Source organism: Sapajus apella, unplaced genomic scaffold, assembly GCF_009761245.1.
Source record: "Sapajus apella isolate SASKATOON/1434 unplaced genomic scaffold, GSC_monkey_1.0 scaffold49, whole genome shotgun sequence".
Classification (NCBI taxonomy): Eukaryota; Metazoa; Chordata; class Mammalia; order Primates; family Cebidae; genus Sapajus; species Sapajus apella.
The window spans coordinates 10,510,350-10,538,097 of record NW_022436989.1 but is presented as its reverse complement, the minus strand read 5'-3'; the positions used below and the strand labels follow the sequence as shown (position 1 = coordinate 10,538,097).

At 39.4% G+C, this 27,748-nt stretch overlaps 1 protein-coding gene across 12 annotated transcripts in view; it reads left to right on the top strand.

Moving 5' to 3' along the window:
* Positions 1-27,748, top strand: part of RYR2 (ryanodine receptor 2) — a 784,407-nt gene that overhangs the window by 199,851 nt on the left and 556,808 nt on the right. For all 12 annotated transcript variants that reach the window (XM_032242431.1, XM_032242430.1, XM_032242419.1 and 9 more), the window contains exon 2: positions 19,773-19,892. In XM_032242431.1, the coding sequence (XP_032098322.1) occupies positions 19,773-19,892 (120 nt within the window). The remainder of the gene's footprint in view (positions 1-19,772; positions 19,893-27,748) is intronic.

Here is a 27,748-nt window from a genome sequence, read left to right as displayed (position 1 = left end):
CTTCGAGGGGCCTTGTTGCCAACATTTTTAGAAAACTTAACTCAGCATGTCCAACTTGTTCACATGCTAGTAATGCATTTTATTTTCTCAGCCATTCTTCTTCCATTTTCTATGTTAATACCACATATTTCCTTGGTATTTTAGAGCTTAAAGTTAGTCTCTCATTTACAGGAATATCATCCAATGTTTAAGTCTTGTATATGTGTCTGATCGCAAGTGGGTCCTGGCAGTCCTCCGTTTCCCTGTCTCTCCTTCCTCAAAGCCCCTTTCCCCTTCCCATTCTCAGCCGATTTCACTGAGAAAACAAAAGCAGTTGGAAGAGAACTTACACATCCTCCCACGCCTAAATCAGCCAAACTCCCAGCAACTTTACCTTTGCTCCCATCTGAGGCCACCACCTCCACCTGTGCTTTGATCCCAGGTGGGGATACACCTATCCCATCTCTTGCCCAAATCACTGCTTACTTGATCTTTTCAGGATTATTCCCATCAGCTTGTAAACACGTGATCATATCCCCTTACCGTCCCTCAAGTGTATCAAGAATACTGTTCTTGGTACTTTCTCCTTGCCGGCCTATGATTTTCTCTCTCACAAATTCAGATTATGTTAGCAGAGGGGTCTTCTCTGTATAGCCCATTTAAAATATCAACTCTCATTATTTCTCTGTCCTACCCTACTTTGTTTATACTCATTCCCTAACAGATGTGTGTGTGTGTGTGTGTGTGTGCGCGCGCGCACGCGTGCACACATATAGATACATTTTCTCTCCCTGTTTTATTTCCATAAAGATGGGAGTTTTGTCTGTTTTGGTCTTTTCTTTCCATAGTGCCCAAAATAATGCCTGAAATATCACAGAAACCCCCAGATATTCCCTTTCTTGACTCCATATCATCACCAGCTACTGTACCATTTCTTTGCTCACCTTTGTAAAACAAAGAGTTGTCTGTATCTGCTGCTCTGCTTCTCTTCTCATTCATTCTGAATCTCTTTCCCACAGCTCCACTGAAATGACCCTTGACCAGGCCACCAATGAACGCCACGTTGCCAGATTTAATGGCAGTTCTAAGCTCAACTTCTGGGTAGCGTTCTACCTGTTTGACTTTTTAATTTTTTTCTCTTTGCAATCTGTTTAGATTGGTTGGCCCCTGATTTTCTTCCTACCTTAGAAGTCATTCTTTATCATTAACCTTTATCGAATTCCTCCCCTCTTCCCAACCTCATAACGTTGGTGTGCACCAGGGTTCACTTTTACATCATCCTGTCTTTAGTTACCCATTCATTCCCTTAGTGATTTTGGCTGGTATCATGTCTTTATGTATATTCTTCACGGGGATGACTCCCAAATATTTATCTTCAGCCATGGCATTTTTCTTGAATTCTAGATTTACATATCCAACTGGCAACTTGACATCTCACTTTGGAAGTACATCATCACAAACCTAACTCATCTGAAGCTGGCTTCACATTCTCCTCCCCTGTCACTCACTAACGGCCCTTCCCTCAGTATTCCGCATTTCAGTACCTGGTACCGCCATTTACCCAGTTGTTCAGCCCTAAACCCTTCTAATCATTCTTTCTCCTACTGTTATCCCACATCAGCAAATCCTGTCAATTCCGCTTTCAAAGAAGATATATCTGGATTCTGACCTTTTCCTAGCACTTCCACAGGTTATATCCTAATGGAAGCCACCATCATCTTTTGCTTGTCTACAGTAACAACCTCTCATGCTCCTAGCATGGCAGCCTGAGTGGTGCTTTTAGAGTGGAAATGAGCCATGTCGTTCCTCTGCTTGTAACTCCCCGTGACTACCAAAGTACTTGGACTAAACTCCAAAGCCCTTCCCAGGCCTACATGGCCCTCTGGGTCTACTCTGCCAGGTCTCTGCCATCCTTTTCTCCTATTCCGTCCACCAGCCCACTTGTTCTTCCTGGAGCTGCCTGAGACATTTCCTACTACAGAGCCTTTGTGTTGGCTCCTCTTTCCTACCTGGAATATTCCACAGGCTCACTCCCAGCTTTATGCAGTTCTTGGCTCAGTGTCCCCTCATCAGAGAGGTCATTTCTGACCACCTTATGATACAGCCCCCTTGATCCTTCAGCCCTGTCCTTAGAATTCTTGGCTTTTATCAGGAGCTAACATTACATTTTGTAACTAGTCATTTACTTATTATCAATCTCTTCCCAAGTGTAAGCTCCATGGGTGCAAGAACTTGTTCTGTCTCATTCACAATCTTATGTGTTGAATGAATGAATTTAATTTTTACAAAAATAGAAATGAGGAAGTAACAAGTATTCATAGTCTTTTATATTCTGGTAATTGTTTCCTGGGTACTTCATTAAAATTATATTTTGATTAATCCCTTGTGACAATCCTCTGTGGTGGAGGTTTCAGAGAGGAAAAAAATTGCAATCCCTGTGACTAGTAAAAGGAAAGCTAAAGAGCTGGGATTCAAACCCTGGGTGTATCTATTACAAAAGCAAATCTCTTTCCACTTAATCCATATTATATATTTGTATAAATTATAAAATAATGGCTAGGCATAGTGGCTCATGCCTGTAATCCCAGCACTTTGGGAGGCTGAGGTGGGTGGATACCTTGAGATCAGGAGTTTGAGACCAGCCTGGCCAACATGGTGAAACCCCATCTCTACTAAAAATACAAGAATTAGCCGGGCCTGGTGGCACATGCCTGTAATCCCAGTGACTGGGGAGGCTGAGGCAGAAGAATCACTTGAACCTAGAGAGGGAGGTTGCAGTGAGCCGAGATTGCACCATTGCACTCCAGCCTAGGCGACAGAGCAAGACTCTGTCTTAAAAAAAAAAAAAATTGAAATAGTGAATATACAGTGGATAAGTTATTACAAATTATTATTATATGACTTATTATTTCTGTCTAATTGATGACATCACTGAGGATGAAGTGACAGGTCTGAGTTACCTGAGGTTAGGCCACTAGACCCCACTGCTCATGCTGGAAACAGGACTTGAGAACCTGGTTCTGATTTGACTTCAGTAGGCTGTTTTTGTACAACCACAAGATTTCTGCAGCACAGATACTTTGTGCGTCTCACTTTAGCTGAGCAACTTTTATGTTTTCCACCCATTATATTTCACCCCTTGTAAACTTGCAGAGGCTCACATCTGTAAGTTCAACACCAAGCTTTTCAAAACCTAGTCCTAAAACTTGTATCATGATTTTGCTTCACGTCCAAGCTAACTTTTGGTTTGTCATTATAGTACCTGTGGAAACTGAATGAAAATAGCAATTGAACTGAAATTTGCTATTTTGCTTGTACTTGCTTTCTCCTATGCCAATGTACAACCGGACTCTTATCAGGAATAGTTTATTGCTCAGGTATAGTTTGCTAGTTCATTGATTCATTTTCAGGCTAGAGAAAAGCCTTCAGCTGAAATATTTACCGACTGCAAATTTACAGAAAGTCTATAAAAATATGGAAGTTGTGGTGCCTGGTACACCAGATGATAATCTACATGTTAATTAAGGAATTAGGTTTATAATTAGCCTGAAAAAGAAGATAATTTAATAGATTGGCCAATTACAGAAATAAATTGGAGGCTGATATTGCAAACTTATATTTCACTGTGTTTTTCAAAAGCACATCTGTGAATTGATAAATATTATATCCATACATACAGAGCTATGAAACCGTTCTATAAACATGAAACTGGGGAGATACATGTCAAAACATATCTTAGAGACAAGATTAAAAGTACTTCTGTGAGCACTATACCATCCTCCATGTTTTTGCTGAGAACTCATTGGTGTTTATTCTCCTATGGTGGTGTACTAACTATCTGTCCAGGTTACTGTTACATATTTTTTTTTTTTACTTTGTCTTTAGAATTTGCCCTGTGTTTGTGAAATACAAGAAAAAAATACACTTGCTGAAGGTCATTGTGTTGTGGAATACAAGAAAGGACCATGTCTTCAAAATCACCTTTTCTTGAAATAATAGATTTTGCATGGAGAGATTTAGATGTTGAAAATTGCTTCTAAAATTACTTCTCCATCTTTTCTTGTGCAATATTTGGAGCTTATGCAATAAACCAGTCTTTTCGGTATCTCTCTTTGAAATGTGATTTTTTTTTTAGCATCCTTCCTTAATGTGGGATAATTGTACACAGTGGTTTTCTTTTCAGAATTTTAACATGGTGTTTGCAATCTGAGTCTGGCATGGGTCTTTGAGAGTGTCCACCACTTGTTTATTGTGGTCTCATTTTTTTAGAGGAGGATGGTTTTCAACATTCTAAAATATGCAAGCAATGGACACCAACATACTATGTGTATTCTATACATATGTTTATACTTACACATGGGTCTCATCTGCTTTGCTTAGATATTAAATATTTCAGAGTGTATGAATAAATACAGTTAATGTTTCATTGACACATATATATCACAGTATGTAGAATAGATAGTGCTCTCTGCTGTGATTACCAGGCTGATCCTAAGGGGCCAACCTGCCTGGCATTGGCTGTCATCTCTGAATACTTCATGCTTATGGATTAACTAGGTGACAAGGAGATGCCTTGGAGTGCTAAGTTCTGCATGTGTCTATGTTTGATTTTAATTCTTTACGTGCTAATGGGAACACTCATTTTCTTTAATAGCCATTTCTTTGGGCCTGTTCTATTTGTAGGTATTAGAGGCTCAGGAAAACTTTCTTATCCTCTTCACACACATTATGATGAATTTTAACCAGATTCTTGATAAATAAGCAATCTTCAATGCCAACTGGGAAATTCAGATCATTCAGAACTGGGAACATAGGCATAGATTTTATTCATGCTATTTTTTTAAGTGGAAAAGAGAAGCAGATGCATTTTTGTTGATGTTACTGTTTGGTGAATGTATCTTTCAATGTTAATCTCCTCTCACATGAAGCAGACACTGAGTTTGAATGTCTGAAATATGTCCAGTCTTTTTAGATCTGATGTTTTCACTCATATGCCAACTTTCTTATGATAATTGTCAAATGCTTAATTCTTATAACTGCTTCCATTGGTATGATTCCATGTAGATGACAACTCTTATCCAAGCCATTTTAGGCTCTTCAATTATTTTTATCTTTTTCTAAAAGTTAAAATATTTCAGGACCTTCGTTAGTTTAGGGGATTATGACATAGGAACAAAAAAGTTTCCTTTGCCTCCTGGTTTCTGGGAATCTTTCTTTGCTTAGCATTTGTCAGGAAGTATAGCTAGCCATCATTACATCTAATAAGTATTACATGATATCCATGAGAACAGTTTCAATTTTTTTCACACATTTTAAAATCAGATTTCACCAGAGAATAGATGGGATCTACCTTACTGAAATGGATTCTCATGTGATCATGTGGACACATTGACCCTGACTCCATCAGTTCTTCTGTGATTGGCACTGGATTGATTGCAGGAGTGGATCTGCATCCACAAACCATTTGTGTGCTGTTCTACTTAACACTGCTTGCTATACCAGCGTGTGTTTGTGTAAGTTTAGCTTTCCTTTAGTAATTTCGTGGCTCTAATATTCTGTGGCCTGCCAAGCGGTACACAGGAGTATGGTAGAGGGAGCAGTCAGCCAGGTGGTTTGGAGTTTATTCCCTGAAAGTCTTTAGAATTGCCTGTTGACGTGGTCTGGCTGTGTCCCCCGCCCAAATTTCATCTTGAATTAATATCTCCCATAATTCCCACATGTTGTGGGAGGGACTCAAGTGGGAGATAATTGAATCATCAGGATGGTTTCCCCATACTATTATGGTAGTAGTGAAGAAATCTCCCAAGATCTGATGAGTTTACAAGGGGCAACCCATTTTGCCTGGCTCTTCTCTCTTGTCTGCTGCCATGTGAGACATGCCTTTCACTTTCTGCCATGATTGTGAGGCTTCCTCAGCCATGTGAAACTGTGAGTCAATTAAACCTCTTTTTCTTTATAAATTACTCAGTCTCTGGTATGTCTTTTATCAGCAACGTGATAACAGACTAATATGGTAAGTTGGTACTGGAAGTGTGAGAACAGACTAATACACCTATGTATGCTGGTTATAGAAAGCAAACCAAATTTTCATCAGTAGATTACTATTTCAAAGCTCCCTACAAAGTCACCACCTTCTTGCCTGCATCTGGGGCCGGCTGTGCCCTTGACTATTCTACCTCCCTTGGCTCTCCACTGCTCCTTTTAATAATTTCCCTTTCCTGGATTTTAGGGTAACATGGAAACTTGTGAAAGCAGTAATTGAAGAGGAAGGCACTCTTCTGACTTCTAAGCCAAAAACTTTGCTTTATCAAGTACTTGAATTAATTCCAAAGGATATGGCAGATGCTAATACATTTATTCTTTCTACAGTAGCCCAAAAAAGTAGGCTTACTTCTAGTGTTTCTCCATCTCTAAAATAAAAAGTGAAAAGGTCACTTTCCCCTCTTCTGTGTTGATCTCCCTCTTCCAGTCTGCTTTTCTCTCCTTTACTAAACATTTGAGTAGCCTTACTTTAGACTGCCTTCTTAGCCTAAATTTTAATGACTGACCAAATTTTAATGACTTATTCATAATATATTCACCTTCTTTTTCTCACCTCACCATTGCATCGCACTCTTCCATTTAAAACAACTTGCTTGAAATTTTCTGTAAATTTGTTTTTCATGTGGTTTTGTTGTCATTGACACTATTCAGTGTGAATACAATAGGTCTATAGTCTATTGACGTTAGCTGTAGCCCACTATCTAAAGATATTTGGGCAATCACAGGACTGTACTTTGTCTTCTAGTGTAGTGGTTTGATGTCATTGTAGGAGACAATCTAGCCTTGAGGCTAGGAGCATAGATTTCAGAGTTGTGTGGGCCCAGATTTAAGTCTCATTTGACCACCTGCATATCCATGGGCAAATGGCTTACTCTTACAATGGCTCTTTTTGCTTATTTGTAGAGTGACCATAATAACAGTAATCATACTTGACTCATAGAGCTCTTCATTTCTTAGCCATTGACTGTCCCTTCTGTGCCAGATGATGTGCTAAATGATAGCTATAAGTTGATAAATAAAACTATCACGAACCTCCCTTTGCTATTTCATTGCGACAGTGGGTAGTACCTGGGAATATATGCTTAATGAGATACCTAGGAAGGAGGTAGTTCTAGAATGTACTCAATGGTAGCTCCTTTCCCTTTTAAAGGTATAGAAAGTATCCTTCATTCCTTATTCTTCAAATAGAGGATTGAATATCTGCTATGTGCTGGATACCAGGGAAGTAGTATGAACAAGACCGGCCGAGTCTTTTTCTTCATGCAGTGTGCATAGCTGCTGCAGAAGACAGTGAGCAAGGAAACAGTTGAGTAAACTAATCAGTTACAGAGTAATGCATGTTATGAAGGAGCTGGAAAGATGGGGTGGGAGGGAAGGTAGGGTGGGAGGAAAGGAGAGGACTAATAACACAAGATCTTAAAAATGGGACAGAGCAGGTTTTGCAAAGCTCTGGAGGAAGAACAAGCAAAGGGCTTTGTGGCCGGGCGCGGGGGCTCACGCCTGTAATCCCAGCACTTTGGGAGGCTGAGGCAGGTGGATCACCTGAGGTGAGGAGTTTGAGACCAGCCTGGCCAACATGGTGAAACCCTGCCTCAACTAAAAATACAAAAAACCAAAAAATTAGCTGTGGGTGGTGGCGGGCACCTGTAATCCCAGCTACTCGGGAGGCTGACGTAGGAGAATCACTTGAACCCAGGAGACAGAGGTTGCAGTGAGCCGAGATTGGGCCATTGTACTCCAGCCTAGGCGACAAAAGCAAGACTCCATCTAAAAAAAAATCCAAATACAAATAAAAAAACTAAAAAGGCAGAGGAAAGGGCTTTGCACATCTGAGGAACAAAACAGAGGTATGTGTGGCTAGATTGTAGCAAGCAGAGTGGGGAATGATATGAGAAGGTGTTGTAGACAGAGAAGGAAATAGATCATTTACGTCTGATGGACTGTGAGAAGGTGACTTCCACCATGGCTGTGGTGATGTCAGGGCAGGTGACAGGACTACAAGCAATCAGGAGGAGGAAGTCGTCAGGATGCTGCCCAGGTGTCTGGCATCCATTACTGTTGGCTTGGCAGTGCCTCTTATCAAGATAAGGAACTATGGGGGATGGCAAAATGTGGGGTAAAGAGAGATTTATCTTGTAGACAGGTTAAATTCCAAGAAAGATAATAGACCTGTTAAAATGTGATCATTATTGGTGGCTATTCATAAAATAAAGGCTTATCTATAACTTCTTTTATGTTCCTCTTGGTTTCTGTGACATTTAAGAAAAACATTCAAAACTTTCTCTGAAGATGTCTCAAGTTTTTATTTTTGCTAAGTCTTAGTTGGCAGGAAGCTGAAACTTCAGGTCACTAAAGATTGCTGATGGTCTGTGGGGACAGCACAGAGTGAGATGGCATCAGTTGGTCCACAGCGGTCAGACTGTTACAGAATGCTAAGGAGTTAACTTAGAGTTTATTGGTGCAGTGTACTTGCTCAGCACTGATGGATTTCCTGATTTAGTGTATTAAAGATGAAAAAGTCAAGTTCTTTTCTGATAGAAGTGTTTATTTCTACTAAACGAGGAATAGAAAAGCGTTGATGAAATGTTTACATATTCAGAGCAACATTCTGCCTTCTGCCTTCTGCTTGGCCGGCTGCCATCTCTGACTGCTGGAAATGAAGTGAGGGGTCTGACGTCACCAAATGGTGTCTGGTCTTTGGGTGTTTCTGTCCAGTTCCCTTTGGTTGACATTACCAAGGCACATTGTTAATCCTGGCCTCACAGGCCATAATCTCTTACGTGTCATTTTGTATTTAAACTTTTGCATAAGGGTCATCAGCACACAGCAAAAGACTACTTCTGTACCTATATTATTTTTCAGATAAAAAAGATATTATCAGGCCAGGTGCGGTGACTCACACTTGTAATTCCAGCATTTCAGGAGGCCAAGGAGGGAGGATCACCTGAGGCCAGGTGTTCAAGACCAGCCTGGCTAACATGGTGAAACCCCATCTCTACTAAAAATACAAAAATTAGCCAGGCATGGCGGCAGGCTCCTGTAATCCCAGCTACTCAGTAGGCTGAAGCAGGAGAATCGCTTGAACCTGGGAGGCAGAGGTTGCAGTGAGCTGAGACTCCTGCCTGGGCAACAGGTGAGACTCTGTCTAAAAAAAAAAGAGAGAGAGAGAGATACTACTGTCACCTTGTATAAAACCACATACACAGCGTAAATAGTTAAGCCTGCTAATGAAATATCCTGTAGTTTCTCTGTTTAATAGAAGGCAAGAGATAGGATCATACAGTAAACATGTGAAAGGTAGAGTTAATTTCTCTGCTGAATTTGCACATGGGAGGAGTTATCTTCTCTTCTTTTGCCCTTTTCACTGAACCATAAAATGTGAGGGCTGAAGGGACCTTGGAGGACGTTCAGTTCATCCTCTGGTAGGGAACTGAAGACTAGATAGTTATTCTGTAGCTCAAATGCAGTAATATCACTGCAATTAACATGATGACTGAGGAGACTAGATTTTTCTGTAGTGTCACCATATTATGAAAATGAATCACTGTCAGATAACAGATGTACATCATAATCAGTGATCAGTCACATCACTTGTTTCAGGGTCTGTGCATGATTGGTCACTGCGTATTGGTTTTTAGTTCATGATGGATAGAAGGCAAAGTGTATAATGACGTTACCTCCTTGTTCTCCAGTGATCCAAGATTTACAAAAAAATGAGTAAGTGGAAATTGGCTAACACAGATGAAAGTGCATCAAATAAACAAAAAGTGATAACATTGGAACTGAAATTCCAATTGAACGTAAAGGGGTTCTAAAAGGATGACCTGCCTATGGCATGATGACAGTCTTGACCTTTGACAGCCTATAAATACACAGCCAGAGGAGCTTAGTGACAGTGAGCTTATTGACATGTACAAGGAAAATGGTTGTGACCAATAGGATGTAGGTGTTCCAGAGTAAATGACACCAGCTGAAAAACTTCACATTAAAGCAACTCTCAGAGATATTTCAGCACGTTAAAACCACAAAGGAGAAAATTCCCGAAGCTGATCCAAATGTAGGAGTGTGACAGTTTGTCTAGGGATAGCAAAGATGCTCACTCCACGGGACAGTTACATCGTGGACAGTGAAGGCAGGTCACAATTACAAAGAAATTAAACACTTTGGTGGGGTGCTGTGGCTCACACCTGTAATCCAGCACTTTGGGACGCCAAAGTGGGCATCGCTTAAGCCCAGGAGTTCTAGACCAGCCTGGGCAACATGGTGAGACTCTGTCTCTACAAAAAATAAGAAATAAAACACTTCAATTCTGTATGTTTCCAGTCTTCTAAATTATAGTGTACTAAATATATTTAGTTTTACCATTTAAAAATTATTTTCTGTCCATTTATAAATCAGAAGGAGTTTGTGATATTTGGGCCAAAATTCTTGAAGGTCATGGAACAATGATAAACAATGTTAATTTTCCCAAAGCTTGTCTGAGGACAGTCATTTTTATGGTACTGCACTAGCATGCAAACTGAGGACTGCTTGCATTTTACATGAATAAATAGAAACTCTGAAAGTCCAAAAATATTGGCTTTTTTTATTTGGACTTATCTCAACTTACCCTGTTATTTGCTTTAAGAAACAACAAATAGCATGGATAACATTTTATTTGGCCATATAGCAGAAAAGTCAAAGGTAATGATGGGCTAAATGAGGTCAACTTGTACGCACTTATCACAGTGCTTGCAACATAATTGATACTGGATAAATGCAACATATATCTAGAATTTGATCACTTCTCTCTACATCCGCCATTACCATTTTGGTCTGAGCCACCATCTACCTCCCTGAATGGTTGCAGTGACCCCTACTTGGGTAACTCTGCTTCTTCCTTGCCTTTTTGCACTCTGCATTTAGTACACGACCTAGTGGCTCCTGTTCCCCTCAGTAAAATTCAGAGGTCTTACACTGACATCAAGGCTTTCCATGGTCTGGGCCCATTACCTCTGACCTCATCTCCCACCAACCTCCCTGTAACTCACTCTGCTCTACCTGCAAATTTCCTGATGATGCTAGGACCGTGCTCTTCTACCTAGCGGGCTTTCACCAGCTTTCCCTCTTCCTGGATTGCTCCTCTTCCACATCATTGTTTGGCTAATTTCTCATTCCTCCTTAAAGTCTTTGCTCAGAAGTTACCCCCTCAATGAGGCTTTGGCAATTCTGTTCAAAACCTCAACTTCCCCAAGCCCAGTAGTACTTCTGATCCCCTTATACTGTTTTTTGTTTGTTTTCCCCATAAACTTTTCACCTTCTGGTGAGGTGCAGTGGCTCACGCCTGTAATCCCAGTACTTTGGGAGGCTGAGGTGGGCGGATCACGAGATCAGGAGTTCAGGACCAGCCCAACCAATATGGTGAAATCCTGTCTATACTAAAAATACGAAAATTAGCTGGGCATGGTGGTGTGCGCCTGTAATCCCAGCAACTTGGGAGGCTGAGGAAGGAGAATAGCTTGAACCCAAGAGACGGAGGTTGCAGTGAGCCGAAACCGCACCGCTGCACCCCAGCCTGGGTGACAGAGTGAGACTACATCTCAGAAAGAATAAAAAGAACTTTTCACCTTCTAAGATTTTCAAAGTTTTAGTTTATCTTTTAAAACTCGCTCTTTTCTCTTGCTAGAATGTAAGCCTAATAAGTTCAGGGACCTTTTCTTTCAGCCAATTGAGCTCTTACACTATTTCCTAGCATGTGTTACATCTGAGTGAATATCTGTTCAATGATGAGTGACTATTTTAAAGAAACTGTTGCTATTGTTTGAGAATTGCTCTCTATGTTGTATTGTTCCAGCAGAGTTAGCGACAGTGATTGTGGAAATCATGTCTTATTTACTCATCACAGAATTGCCAGAATCCAGTATTCCAGTTCTAGCCTTTCTTCCATAAATATTAGATCTCTGTTCTAAAGAGTTTTTTTCCCCCTTTTTTTTTTTTTTTTTAAGATGGATTTTCGCTCTTATCACCCAGGCTGGAGTGCAACGACACGACCTCTACTCATTGCAACCTCCGCCTCCTGGGTTCTAGCAATGCTCCAGCCTCAGCCTCCTGAGTAGCTGGGATTACAGGCACCTGCTACCATGCCCAGCTAATTTTTTGTATTTTTAGTAGACACGGCGTTTCTCCATGTTGGCCAGGCTGCTCGAACTCCTGACCTCAGGTGATCCACCTGCCTTGGCCTCCCAAAATCCTGGGATTACAGGGGTGAGCCTCTGTGCCCGGCCAAGTTTTAAAGTTACAGGAAATACACAAAAGAATTCAATTCAATATGTATTGTTGAACATTTTCTACGTAAAGTTGTCTACAATGGATAATCATTAACTTAGGCTTTCACTGAAGCATTTATTTTCATCAGGCTGCTGGTTTCCGTGGAGTTTAAGCTGACCTGCTGGAGAGATAACCACAGGATAAGATATATTTAGTGAGCTTTCTGAGTTGATGCTGATTATGGAAAATTCTTAGGACGTAACTTAGAGGACCAGTTACACAAAGTCTAAACCTGGAAAAATATCTTGGAAGACAAGAGTAGTAAGAGTTTAGGGAAAATATTTGGCATACTGTGAGAAATTTTTTTAATGACCTGAGTTATTAAGACTACTTGTTGGGTTTTCAAGAGTATAATATATGATTGATTTGTTTAGATTATGTACAGAAAGAGCATTGCTGTACTTAAAATAGGGGAAAAAGAAGGGACTGCATTGCTTTTTCCCAGTGATGCATTGGGTTTTATATTGATACTGGGGATGCTTATGATACAGTAAAATTTGTCACAGCTATAATAGATGGGATCGGTCATTTTCCTCCAATATTGCCATATTGCCTGGCTGCATGAAACCATGAAATCACTTAATGGGATCATACAATACCAGCTTTGATTGGAAATTAAAGAAGATCTTACCTTGGCAGTTCTAAAAAGAGACTCTGTCAGCATGACAGCACGTATTTATGAATAATCTGAAGGTGGACTGTAATAAATAGTCACTTATTGAGTACGTTACATGTGCAGCAACAGTGTTACACAGTAGAAATATACTGGTGAATAAAACAGATCTTGTTCCTGCCTTCACACAGCTCCTAATACTATGGAAACTCAGAGAGATGGGCAGAACTGGGTCTAAGTAACTGCAAAGAAGTGATTTCTGTCTGCAAGTAACATCACTATCATGGTTTCTGAACTCTGTTCCTTGTTATTAAATATCAATTAGAAAATTGGTGTGAAAGTGGCACGGGGAGACACTAACTGAAATGTGTAGGCTCACTCTTGAATGCTTCAAAGATGTTTGTACGGCAGGAATGGAGTATCTTTTCTTTGATTCTTCTTTGTTATAATGGAAAGGCAGAAACTCCCCTAAATGCCACCCCCATGTTGGGATGTAATTGAGTTAGAGGTCATCTGTTTATCTCTCTTTTTGATTGAGTGCTTCCTGTGAGCCAGTATTCTTGTAGGCTTTGTTGATCACCATTAGTAAATGTGAGAAGGTCCTTTCCCTTACAGAATTTGCATTCTACTAAGGGAGGCTCAGAACATTTTTTAAAAAAGCAAATAGCATGTAATATAGTGTCAGGTAGTGATAATAAGGGGAAAAAATAAGACAAGGGACTCAGAGGTGATAGGGGCTGGTGTTTTACATAGGGTGACTGTGGAAGTGGTTTTCCGTGTGTGTGACCTCACAGGTTTGTGAGCAGCAGTCAAGCTAGCTTTGCTCAGAATTTTAGTAAATGTACAGACACACACATACATACACACACACACACACACACGAGCACGCGCATAGGCTTTCCCATAATTCACTCCTCGACATGTCCCCATCATATCCCCCTCTTCCACCGTCACTACCCCTGTGCCAGCATATAGGTGTTCCTGTCCCTCGGCTGTCAGCTTTCTCTTTCTCCTGCTTTCTCCATCTCCTGATTCTTGGAAGGCTTTCTGTTTTCTTTCTCTTGTTCTGGGATCACCTGGTGTACTGTCCGGCCAAGATTGAGGTCCCTAGGCATCCCTGAATGCTTTACCTACTTTCTTTGCTAGGGCTTGTATATATCTGCATTGTAGCTACAGTTTCTCATTTGGCCAATCCTCGGTATGATGATTTGGGGAAAGCAACATTTCTTCATTGTTGAGAAAGATCTCATGTTGAACTTTGTTTTTGACTGGCAATGTCCAAATTGGGCAATTCAATGAAAGGCTATTGGCGATTTAGTGGTATTATTGCAAATTTTGGGAATTGTTTGTTCTTATTAATTCGACTACTACTGATTGAGACCCTTTTATATACCTAACATTATGCTAGATACTGGGGCTATAATTCTAGGAAATAACAGATTCAGTTTATTTTTTATTTTTATTTTGTTTGATATAGAGTCATGCTCTTGTTGCCCAGGCTTGGAGGCAGTGGCGTAATCTCGGCTCACTGCAACCTCCACCTCCTCGGTTCAAGCAATTCTCCTGCCTCAGCCTCCCGAGTAGCTAGGATTACAGGCACCTACCACCATGCCCGGCTAAGTGTGTGTGTGTGTGTGTGTGTGTGTGTGTGTGTGTGTGTGTGTGTAATTTTTTTTTTTTTTTTGGTAGAGATATTGTTTCACCATTTTGGCCAGGCTGGTCTTGAACTTCTGAACTCAGGTGATCTGCTCACCTTGGCCTCCCAAAGTGCTGGGATTACAGGCCTGAGCCATCATGCCTGGCACAGACTCAGTTTAATAATCAGACAAAAATTACACAAATGAATGCATAATAACAATTGAGGAAATTAACGAAAAAAATACAATGTTATGGGAGCACAAACCAGAGGAATTAACAGCCTGGTGGGTCCAATCTCAAACAGCTTTGAAAGGATGCCTGGGTTGAGATTGAAAGATGGAAAAGTGTTAACTAGAGAAGAGAGAAAGCGGTTTAATGGTGCGTGCAAAAGTCCTGTAGGAGCACAGGGATGAAGGAAGGTTGGCTGGAGATACTGGGCTGGTGCCAGCCCATGCAGTGCAGGGCCTTGTAGACGGAAGGATTTTGTTTGTTTGTTTTGAGATGGAGTCTTGCTCAGTTGCCCAGGCTGGGGTGCAGTAGTATAGTCTTGGCTCTCTGCAACCTCTGCTTCCCAGGTTCAAGAGATTCTCCTGCCTCAACCTCCTAAGTTGCTGGGACTACTGGTGCACACCACCATACCTGGCTAATTTTTGTATTTTTAGTAGAGATGGGGTTTCATCATTTTGGCCAGGCTGATCTTGATCTCCTGATCTCAAGTGATCCACCTGCCTCGACCTTCCAAAGTGCTGGGATTACAGGTGTGAGCTACTGTGCCTGGCTGGCTGAAGCATTTTTGGCTTTTATCTTTAGAGCAATTGGAAACCACTGAAGGGTTTTAAGCCAGCACATAGTATAGTCCAGTGTGGCCTCAAGCTAAAGCTCCTTGGAAGGGAGTTTGCAGGGTGGAGAACCATTCGGTGGATTTTGAAGATGTCAAAATGGGAGATGATGGTAGCTTGGACTAGGGTGGTGAGAAGTTGATGGATTAGAGAGTATTGATGGAGTAGAATCCATAGAACTTGGTGACTCCAAGGTGAATGTCACCCGTATGTAAGTGCTTCCATTTATCTCATTGCTCAGGTTTCTTGTAAATGGTTGATTATTTATTATTGCATCCAGAATTTGCATAAAGAAGGATCAGTAAATTTGTTTTTTCAAGTTTACTTAGTAAAGGGTGAATATTTAGGGTGCTTTTAGTTTTTATGGGCCAAGGTAAGAAAAATGATGGTCATCATGTGCATTCAAGCACTCAGAAACACTATTGGCACATAAAACCAAAATGCAAAAGCAAGACCTGAATTACAAGTCTGCACCTCAGGGGCTGAATAGCAAAGACTAATTCGGAAGAGGCCTTATGACCCAGGATGACATACTTTAATTAATATCTTTATTGTTCTGTGAAGACAGGTTAACCCTCTGGATCCCATCAGTATTAGGCAGTGTTGATCTTTATTCTTGGAAAAGAAACTAGATTGTGTGTGTGTGTGTGTGTGTGTGTGTGTGTGTGTGTGTACACTTCATGTATATGTAAATTAGCAGATTTATTACATATGGATAACAATAAATAGAAAACATTAAGCTATTTATCAAAACCTCTCAGATGCCTACTCTGCATGCCCTCAGACCACAGTGATTCTAGACAGGAAGTGTGCTTTGAGATGAATGATGGAATAATTAAAAGCAACTGGCAGGTGGCTTGTGAATTGGTGTTTGGTTTATTAAGTGTTCGGTATATTTTACTTCTTGTCCAAAAGGAAGCTTTTGCTCACTGGAAAGTAAACACAGCTCCTGGGTAAACTGGCAAAAACTTTGATGAGTCCGCCGGATTAGGTTGTGCCATTCAAAGCTGAACCATGATTGAAAGCTGTGGCAATAGCGTCTCTCCGTGGTGGTAGAGCATAGCTCCCCTGAACTTAATGTTGCTTCATTGCCAGGCACTCCGTTGTACAACGTCAAAGCACTGGACTGATGCGAAACTTTGCATAAGTGAGTTGCTTTCATAGATTGGATTGGACAGCTTAATATAATATTTAAATTTATTCCTTTCCCTTATATAATTGTTATGTCTCACATATTAATGGGCATCTCCACATGAGCTCTAATTTCTGATTTGTCCAAAGTACATAGGCTTATTTTGACTGTTAATGATTATCTTCAAACTCCTATAGGTTTCCTATATCATATACCGAAAAGATATTCATATCTGGCTGGGCACAATGGCTCATGTCTGTAATCCTGGCACTTTGGGAGGCTGAGGTGGGTGGAATGCCTGAGCTTGGGACTGTGAGACCAGCCTGGGCAACATAGTGAGACCCTGTCTCTACTAAAAATACAAAAATAGAGCAGGGCATGGTAGCGCTCGCCTGTAGTCCCAGCTGCTGAGGAGGCTGAGGCAGGAGAATCGCTTGAACCCAGGACATGGAGGTTGCAGTGAGCTGGGATTGTGCCACTGCATTCCAGCCTGGGTAACAGAGTGAGACTGTGCCTTCAAAAAAAAAAATACAAAAAAACAAACAAACAAACAAACAAAAACAAACCAAACAACAAGAACAAAAAATGATACTCATATCTTTCTTAGAATCTGTATCTTTTCTGGGCCCTAGATCCTCAGCGTGTGGGTTATACTGGAGAGCTTGTTAGAAATGTACAATCAGCCCCACCCAAGACCTTCCCAATCAGAATCTGTATCTTAGCAGGATCCATGGGTGACAGGATGCAGCTTACAGATTGAGAAGCACTTTTATAGACAAGAAAGATGGTACAAATCAATTGAATCTCTAGAAGCAGTGTGGGACTACAGACTGAATTATCTGAATCTAATTCAGATAAATTAGGCTTACTGATCAATTTCTGGAAATATGTCTGATAAGCCCTCTGAGAGTAACAAGCTACTTTATGCCTCATTTTCCTCATTTAGATATGTGTGGGTCATTGTTATCCCACAGGGTATAGTGAGGATTAAGTAAGTTAATGCCAGGATGGGCATTGACTGTACTTTTGGTAAAGATGGTGTGCCTTCCCTTCTTCTGGGGCTTACTGAGTAAGCTCTGTTACTCCCACTTGTTCCATATGCCTGTGGTTTTGTTTTCACCCTGCCTTGCTGTCTTCTATTATTCTCATTCCCAAACTGTCTTCCGTTAGTAACCAACTGTGTACTAAATTGTGTTTAGGTAGCCTCCAGCATCCGAAAGAGCTCATCTTACTCAAGAGTGTAGTTTGCTTGTTAGAGTTAATTCCCCAGGGTAGGTGAGACAAAATAGTAAAAGCCTCTGGTGATTTGATAAGGCATTGAGCACATCAGCACAATTTTTGGTTCTTTTTTTTATTGCACTGCATATTTGGAACACGATATAGCTTTGATTTTGCAGATTATATAAGCTCCAAAGGACTTCATGATTGCTTTTATTAGAGCCACGCTGGACATGAATTTATAATCAGATGTACCCATCATAGGAGAATAATGCTATTTTTGTAGCAAATGATTTTTTAAGGAAAACAAATGAATGTTCACTGAAAATCAGTGAGCACCTGCAAGATCAGTTAGGAGGTGGTGGTTAAAAAAAGTTTGGCTTTGCCTGTGGCTGGAATTATAAGCCATGCTACTAAATATTGCTGCTACCGTCTAGGAAATAATGGCAAATACAAATGTGACAAGGATTGTAAATACAAATTAGAGTGGCACCTTTCTAATTTATATAGTATATTCTTTAGTTAGCAAAAAACAAAAACAAACAAACAAAAAACAAAAAAACTTGCTGTCTGCTTTTGAGGCTTGATTCTCATCACTTCTGCCCTGCCATTCTACCTCGGTAAAGGGCTTCCTGAGTATGTTGTGCGTCCCTTTTCTCTCTAATTAGAAGCGTTGATTATGTTGCTCATTCACTACTCTGTTACGTTTTCTTTTGTTTCTTTGAGGTTGACATGTCAAAACACGTAAATGGTCAGACGTTTTAGGTACTTGCCACTTAGAATCTGTATTTTCCTTTTGCTTACTGGGCATTTGGCGCCTTTTGTATGGGCATTTGTCGCCTTTTGTATGCTAGTCATTTTGTAAGATGCTTTATTGGATTTCCTTCACCATTTTGGAAATTCAGTGCTTTGCCTCAGATCATATAGCCCAGTGCATCGTGAGCTGGGATGGGAATCCAGATCTTGCTTCTTCTAAAGTCCATGATTCGTGCAGCACTCCTGCTGCCTGTATTGAGTCATTCTGTTTTTCATCTTTTCCCACGTACAGTTTCTTCACTAACCTTGCTTAATTAATTGATCAGAAACCCGTTTTGTCTTTCTAAGGACTGAAATAAGAAATTGTCTCTGTACATTTTCAAGTAACTCAGAATCCTTCCAGATATGATTAAGCAACTAATGCGTGGTTGAACTAAGATGACTTTTACCATCACTTTGAACTGAGAAATTTCTGTTATTGACCTGTTTTCCCGTGTGCGTTTTAAAATGACATGTGTGTCTGCTATTCTTGATGATATGTGGTGTCCTAGAAATGCATCAGACAATTGTGCATTAATTTTGATGACTAAAATCGTGATAATATGAAAATCCTGCATTTTACTTTTATTTGTTCAGGTTGCCTCTGGGAATCAGTCAGTACAGTCAGAAAACTACTGATTGCCTTGAATGGCGGTGGCTCCCCTCTGCTCCCCATTCAGTTGCCTTTTTGCAAGTAAAAAGTGCATTAGGGATTGATTCTGTAGAGGTCTCTTTTGGTTGTGTTTTTGACAGTAGGTTTTTTTTTTTTTCTTTTTCTTTTTTTTTTTTTTTTTTTTGTAAGACAAAGTCTTGCTCTATTGCCCAGGTTGGAGTGCAGTGGCACAGTCTCGACTCACTGTAACCTCCGCCTCCTGGGTTCAAGCGATTCTCCTGCCCCAGCCTCCTGAGTAGCTGGGATTATAGGCATGCACCACCATACCCAGCTAATTTTGTATTTTTAGTAGAGATGTTTCTCGATGTTGGTCAGGGTTCTCGATGTTGGTCAGGCTGGTCTCGAACTCCCGACCTCAGGTGATCCGCCCTACTCAGCCTCCCAAAGTGTTGGGATTACAGGCATGAGCCACTGTGCCAAACCTTGACGGTAGTTTTTACATTCGGCACAGATTTTTAAAATGCACTAAAATAATCTCATTTAGACTGTGCAGTCATGTCAAGTCTCACCTCTTTTTCCTGTTCTTCCCCTTTGCAGGATGATGAAGTGGTCCTGCAGTGCACTGCAACCATCCACAAAGAACAGCAGAAACTATGCTTGGCAGCAGAAGGATTTGGCAACAGACTTTGTTTCTTGGAGTCCACTTCCAATTCCAAGGTGGGTTGAAGGCTTTCAAGGCTATTCAAATATGCAAGTTTTACTAGTGACATTGAAGTTATTTATGAGCTCACTACTATTTTCTGTGGGACACATACCATATCAATGAAAGGGGGTATAAAAATGTTTTCACTCTCCATTAAGCTGATTTTTAACCGAGTCTCTCCTGGGTACAAAGAACTAGGGATATGATTGTTAGCAAAAAATACACAAAGCCCTTGCCCCATGATGTTTATATTCTAGTAGAAAAGCAAACAAGTAAATTAATGATACAATTTGAGAACTAATAAGGGCTTGGAAGATTTAATGGATTCTTAAGTTTTAAAAGGAACCAACAGTCTTGGCTAATTACATTTTTATAAGCCCGGCTTTCCCTTTAATATATTCACAAAAAGTCAAAACTCTAGTTCTCAGTTCATGTTTAAAATATGTAAACTTGGGTATAGATGTATGTCACATAGATGTATCTGGATTTGATTTTCATTGGGATATGGCTTTTTTCCTCAAATTGGTATCTCCTGCATTGATCATAAAGGTGGCAAGGACAGAAAGATTGTTGATAGTAAGTAGTCAGACACTGTAAGTTATGTATGTACCCTTGGAAATGAACCCAGATATATCTTACGCTACAGAATTTTAAAATCAAAGGCAGAACTTACTTTTTGAGACAAATGCTCCTAGGGTATTTATTCTTTTAGGCCGATCTTTGCCTAAAAGGGAATAGTTTATAATTTCAGCATAGATTTTCTTGCAGAAATATAAACACTTAAATCTGTTGATACATTTTGATTAGTTATTCCTGATTCCTAATTGTGGATATTTACTGTATATTCTGTATGTGAATGAATATTCATTTGTGTCTCTCCATTTCAGGAATTAGAAGTTGAGGTTTTGCTTTTAGGAGCTATTTACTTTGAGACAGACCCACCTTGTTGTTATTAAAAATTTAGGGAGAAATGAGAAATTATCAGAAAGGTATAGTTTTTCATCTATTTGAATCTCATAAAACCAGACAGAGCTGTGAAGAGGGTAAAACTCACACCTGTAGACAATAGAATGTCTAAGACAAACTAAGTGGCAAGTTATTCCTGCATACGGTGTCAGTAAATATATAGAAAAGTGCAAGAAAGGCAACGTGATTTCTATTGTCTCCGAAAAGCAGTGACAAATCCTTGCTGGAAAGCATGGTGGGCCAATGTGAAAACAGCAGCCACTCCAGGTGCGGTGGCTCATGCCTGTAATCCCAGCACTTTGGGATCCAAGGCAGGCGGATCACTTGAGGTCAGGAGTTCAAGACCAGTCTGGCCAGCATAGCAAAACCCTGTCTCTACTAAAAATAAAAAAATTCGCTGGGTGTGGTGATCAACACCTGTAATCCCAGCTACTTGGGAGGCTGAGGCAGGAGAATCACTTGAACCCAGGAAACGAAAGTTGCAGTGAGCCGAGATCATACCACTGTACTCCAGCCTGGCTGATACAGCAAGATTCTGTCTTATAAGAATTAAAAAAAAAAAAAAAGAAAAAGAAAAAGAAAATAACCAAAACTCAGAGGGAGCAAAGGAACCATGGCATGGTAAGGTGAGATGTTTCTGGAGTAACTTTGACCCTGTGGACTTTTATAACTTAACATATAAATCTCCTTTACAGGTCAAAGACCTGCTCTGCGAAGAAATTGCAGGGGTGATGGGGCAAAGGATAGAGAAGGATCAAACCAAAACAATACAGGGAAGCAGAACCAATAGATATCAGAAGAGGCCATGTTTCTTTTTTTTTTTTTTTTTTTTTTTTACGGAGTCTGGCTCTGTCACCTAGGCTGGAGTGCAGTGGTGCAATCTTGGCTCACTACAACCTCCGCCTCCTGGGTTCAAGCGATTCTCCTGCCTCAGCTTGCTGAGTTGCTGGGATTACAGGTGCCTGCCACCATGCTTGGCTAATTTTTTGTATATTAGTAGAGATGGAGTTTCACCATGTTGCCCAGGCTGGTCTCGAACTCCTGACCTGGTGATCCACCCATCTCAGCCTCCCAAAGTGTTGGAATTACAGGCGTGAGCCACCACACCCAGCCAAGAGGCCATGTTTCAAGCAGTGATGAGAACCACAGAACAAGGAGCTCTAGAGCTGTAAAACAAAAACAAAAACAAAAAGACTACACTCTCTCTTCTCCCTAAAAGTACAAGAAAAAGCATCTCAATTTTTATCGGACATTTGATGTGCTTGTGTTGCCTGTAGACATTATAATTTTATAATATGTATATTATTGTGATTTGTATGTATTCATGGAGTAATGTAACTTACATAATTATAATTATACTTAATATGTGATTTACATGCATATATATAATTTTATATATAAAAAAGAATAAGAAGCAGAATAATGTCTAAAGATAATGAAGGTCAACTAGTTAAATAAAATGATTTCAAAATGAACTAAAAGATCAACATTCTTTTTTCTTTCTTTTTTTGAGATGGAGTCTTGCTCTGTTGCCCAGTCTGGAGTGCAATGGCACGGTCTCGGCTCACTGCAACCTCTGCCTCCTAGGTTCAAGCAATTCTCCTGTGTTCAGCCCCGGAGTAGCTAGGATTACAGGTGCCCGCCACCACACCCAGCTAATTTTTGTATTTTTAGTAGAATGGGGTTTCACCGTGTTGGCCAGGCTAGTCTTAAACTCCTGACCTCAAGCGATCCGCCTACCTCGGCCTCCCAAAGTGCTGGGACTGCAGGCATGAGCCACCATGTCCGGCCAACATACATTCTTTTTTTTTTTTTTTTGAGACGGAGTTTCGCTCTTGTTACCCAGGCTGGAGTGCAATGGCACGACCTTGGCTCACCGCAACCTCCGCCTCCTGGGTTCAGGCAATTCTCCTGCCTCAGCCTCCTGAGTAGCTGGGATTACAGGCACGTGCCACCATGCCCAGCTGATTTTTTGTATTTTTAGTAGAGACGGGGTTTCACTATGTTGACCAGGATGGTCTCGATCTCTTGAGCTTGTGATCCACCCGCCTCGGCCTCCCACAGTGCTGGGATTACAGGCTTGAGCCACCGCGCCCGGCCAACATACATTCTTAACTCAGAAGTAAGATGAGTAGATAACACAGATTTGGAAAAGGGAGCTGAATAACAGGCGCGAATTCCAAATGAAAGAAAAACTAATTTTAGACCTGGAAACTGCACGAGAAGGCATACCAGAGCACATAAACCCACAGCTTACCATCTGCAGAGACAGAGAAGGTAGAAAAGCGAAAACCTTCGAAAATCCGAAGGAAATGATTTTGTGGAAGACGATTTTTCCATGAACCGGGGATGGGGGGTGGTTTTGGGGCGATTCAAGTACGTTACATTTATTGCGCACTTTATTTCTATTGTTATTACATTGTAATATATAGTAAAATAATTCTACAACTCACCATAATGTAGAATCAGTGGGAGCCTTGAGCGTGTTTTCCTGCAACTAGGTAGTCCCATCTGCGGGTGGAGGGAGACAGTGAGAGATCGTCAGGCAGTAGATTCTCATAAAAGGGTGTACAGCCTAGATCCCTCACATGCGCAGTTCACAGTAACGTTCGCACTCCTATGAGAATAATGCTGCTGCTGATTAGACATGAGGCAGAGCTCAGGGTAGTGTCAGCCTCGGGGAGCCGCTGTGCCTACAGGTGAAGCTTGCCTGCTGCTGACATCCTGCTGTGTGGCCTGGTGCCCAGGGGGCCACTGACTGGTACTGGTCCATGGCCCAGGGGTTGGGGACCCCTCCACTACAGAAAACCAAATTGCAGTAGAGACTCTGGTATGAGGAATGGTGGTGAGCATTCAAGACACATTTACCCCAGGACCTGAGATGGAACGATGGTTTTAGGTGGGAGGGTGTCTCAGGGAATGGTTTTATCCTCTGACAAGGTAAAATCAGTATGACTACCAAAAAATGGGAGAGTGGGGAGAGTTTATAAAAATTCAACTTTGTGGTTGCTTTATAGGTATAGTCTAAAGGTAAACAATAAACTTTAATTGGGAGACAAATAATAGATTAGCTATTTGCAATATTGGTCATAGAACTAAGAAATAGTAATCAAAAAAATGTCTTAAGGATATTATTTAAAAATGTAAGTATTATGGAAGCCCAAACTTCCTAAACAAAAGAGATATATAAAAATATATTTATATGTTACATATTTTATAAACATTTATATTATAAATAATAGTATAATAGAAACAATAAATACATTTATATTATAAATATTATAAAATATTTTATACATTCAGATCATATAATACATATATTAATATATTTACATTATAAATTAATATATATTCATAATATGTTGGTTAATAAATACAGATTATATATTTTATATGGTATATGATATAACATATATTAAATATTTGCATATTTACCTTTATAATATTAATACCATGAAGATTAATATAATCTTAATATTTAATATTAATATTAATATATACTCTAAAATATATAAATATAATATATAAACATGTGTATATTATAAATATATATTTAATGTAGCTATGTGATAATGAAGATATGTTTCATTTAAATATAAAAATGCATGCTTAATGCTCATATATATTCTATCTATATGATGTGTACATATACGTATCTCATATATATGATACAGCTTTGTACCACATACCACATATATGACAGCAGTCCCATGTAAGATTATAATGGAGTTGAAAAATTCCTATTGCCTAGTGATGTCTTTATGATCCCAATCTCGTGTAGGGCTATGACAATGTGTGTTTCAGTCTTAGTTTTCAACAAAAAAGTTTAAAAAGTTAAGAAAAATTTTTAAATAGAAATGAGGCTTCTAGAATAAAGATATAAAGAAAACATTTTCTTACAGCTATATGTGTTTGTATAAGCTAAGTGCTATTACAAAAATAAAGTCAAAAAAAGTTTATAAAGTAAAAAGTTACAATAAGCTAGGGTTAATTTATCATTGAACAAAGAAAATGTTAAAAATAAATTTCGTGCAGCCTAAGTGTACAGCGCTTCTAAAGCCTACAGTAGGGTCATGTCAGAGGCCTTCACATTCACCCACCACTCACTCACTGACTCACCAGAGCATCTTCCAGGCCTGCAAGCTCCATTCATTGTAGGTGCCCTATGTGGGCGAACCATTTTTACCTTTTATATCACATTTTTACGGTACTCTTTTTATTTCGTGATATGTTTATATAAACAGATACCATTGTGTTGCCTGCAGTTACACTACTCCTTCAGTGTAGTGATGTGCTGCACACATTTGTAGCCCAGGAACAACAGGCTATACCATATATACCTAGGTGTAGGAGCTGTACCATTTAGGTCTGTGTTACCTACACTGCATGATGTATACATAATGATGAGATCACCTGATGACACATTTCTGGGATTGTCCCCATCATTGAGTGATGCATGTCTGTATATATATATATCATCCATGGGTGATACATACACGCACACACCCCTATACACACCATACACATAAAATATTTTAACTAAAAGGAAAAATTTCATTTTTGTTTAAAATGAAATTGTATATTTATGGTAGTTTTAATTAAAATATGCATTTTAACAGTCTAACAGAATTGGAGCCAAAATGTATCGATTGTATAAACAATTATAAGTGAGTTGGACTTACCTATTAAAATAAGAACTTACCATTATAAGTGTGACTACAAAGCCAAATCTAACACTATGTATACAAAAACAAAGGCATTCAGAAAGGGCAAAATGAAAGGATAGAAAAGGATATACCAAGAAGAGCAAATAAAGAGAAAGCTGGCGTCTTTATCTCATGATTTCACAAGGTATAATTTAGACTAAAAAACTTCAAGATGAAGAAGGATTTTTTTTCATAATGCTAAAGGATACAGTTCTCAATGAAGGCAAAGTAATTTCATGACCCCAATAACAGATATAACTTTTACAAAATAGAAACCTCAGGCGTTGCAAAGAGAAACAGATGTATACCAGTAATAAGAGATGTAACACATTTTAACTTGAAAAAAATAAGTCAAATGCTTAGCATAATCAATAAGGTTGACCTTATAGAGGTATGTCAAAATATGAACTGAAAAAATAGAGTATACCTTTCTTTAAAGTTTACAAACCATATTCAAGAATGTTAGCAATATTTTAGGCCACAAAGAAAACCTCAGTAGGCTCCAAAGAGTAGCAATAATACAAATTTAACTATAAAGAAATGAAACTAGAAGTGAATTTTTTAAAAAGCAAAAACAAAATTACCCCCCTAAAAAACAAAAAACACACAAAAGACCTCTCTATCTGAAAGTTAAAATGTATACCATTAGTTAAATCTTGGGTCAAAGGCAAAATATAAAATAAAAAAAGAGGTTCTTGAACATAATGATAATGAACATCTGATGTTTCAGAAAGCGTGGGCTATAGCTAAAGAAGTTATCAGAGTAAAATCTATAGCATCAAATGCTTATATTTGTTATTTTATTTGTTTAATTTTTTGAGACAACGTCTCACTCTGTTGCCCAGTCTGGAGTGAGGTGGCCACGAACTCGGCTCACTGAAACCTCCACCTCCTGCGTTCAAGTAATTCTCCTGTCTCAGCCTCTTGAGTTGCTAGGATTTTAGGTGCCCTCCACCATTCCTGGCTAATTTTTTATTTTTAGTAGAGACGGGGTTTTGCCGTGTTGGCCGGGCTGGTCTGGAACTCCTGACCTCAATTGATCCACCAGCCTCAGCCTCCCAAAGTGTTGGGATTACAAGTGTGAGCCACCATGCCTGGCCTAAATGCATATATTATTAAAAACAAAAATTTAAAATAAATGAATTAACCAGATAAAAACTGGGAGAACAACAAAGTAAGCAAAATAAAGCAAAAAAAATGGTATTCATGAAGATAAGAAGGAAATTGATGAGTTATTTTTGAAAATTGGTTTTTTGAAAGATATCATCAACATAAACAAACCATGAGTTAATCTAATCAAGGGAAAGGGATCAATTATTAGAAGTTACATATGGGTTGGAAGAGGATAATGATCAAAAAAGGAAATTAAGTCATAAGGGACCATTTGTGTAACTACATGCAGGTGAACTTTAAAATCTTCATGAAATGAATAATTTCAATAAAATAAAAATTTACCACATTAAGTTCATAGTGTAATGAAAATATTTGCTGCCATGCACCATCAGATACTCCCTACTTAACTATGCTACTGAAATTATTCCAAAGTATAGTAAAAGAAGGAAAAGTTTCAAGTTTATTTTGTCAAATAAATGTAATATCGATTTCAAAATTTAAAAAAAGTCACAAAGGTAATTTATAGATCAGTTTTAGTTATATTGATACAGAAATTTTCTGAGATAAAATATTTTAAATAAATCAATGTTGCATTAAAATCTTTATCATGACTAATGCAGGTTATTCCAGGAATCCAAGAATAGCTCAATACTATAAATCAATTAATATAATTATTCATATTAGGAAAGATAAGAAAAATTCTTTGAACTTATCCATAATAGGGAAAACACACTGGAAAAAATTCCAATTCTATTTATGTTTAAAAATGATAGACTGGATAAAGAGAATGTGGCAGATGTATACCATGGAATACTATGCAGTCATAAAAAAGGATGAGTTCATGTCCTTTGCAGGGACATGGATAAAACTGGAAACCATAATTCTCAGCAAACTGACACAAGAACAGAAAACCAAACACTGTGTGTTCTCACTCATAAGTGGGAGTTGAACAATGAGAACATATGGACACAGTGAGGGGAACATCACACGAGGGGGCCTGTCAGGGGGGTGGGGAGCTAGGGGAAGGATAGCATTAGGAGAAATACCTAATGTAGATGACAGGGTGATGGATGCAGCAAACAACC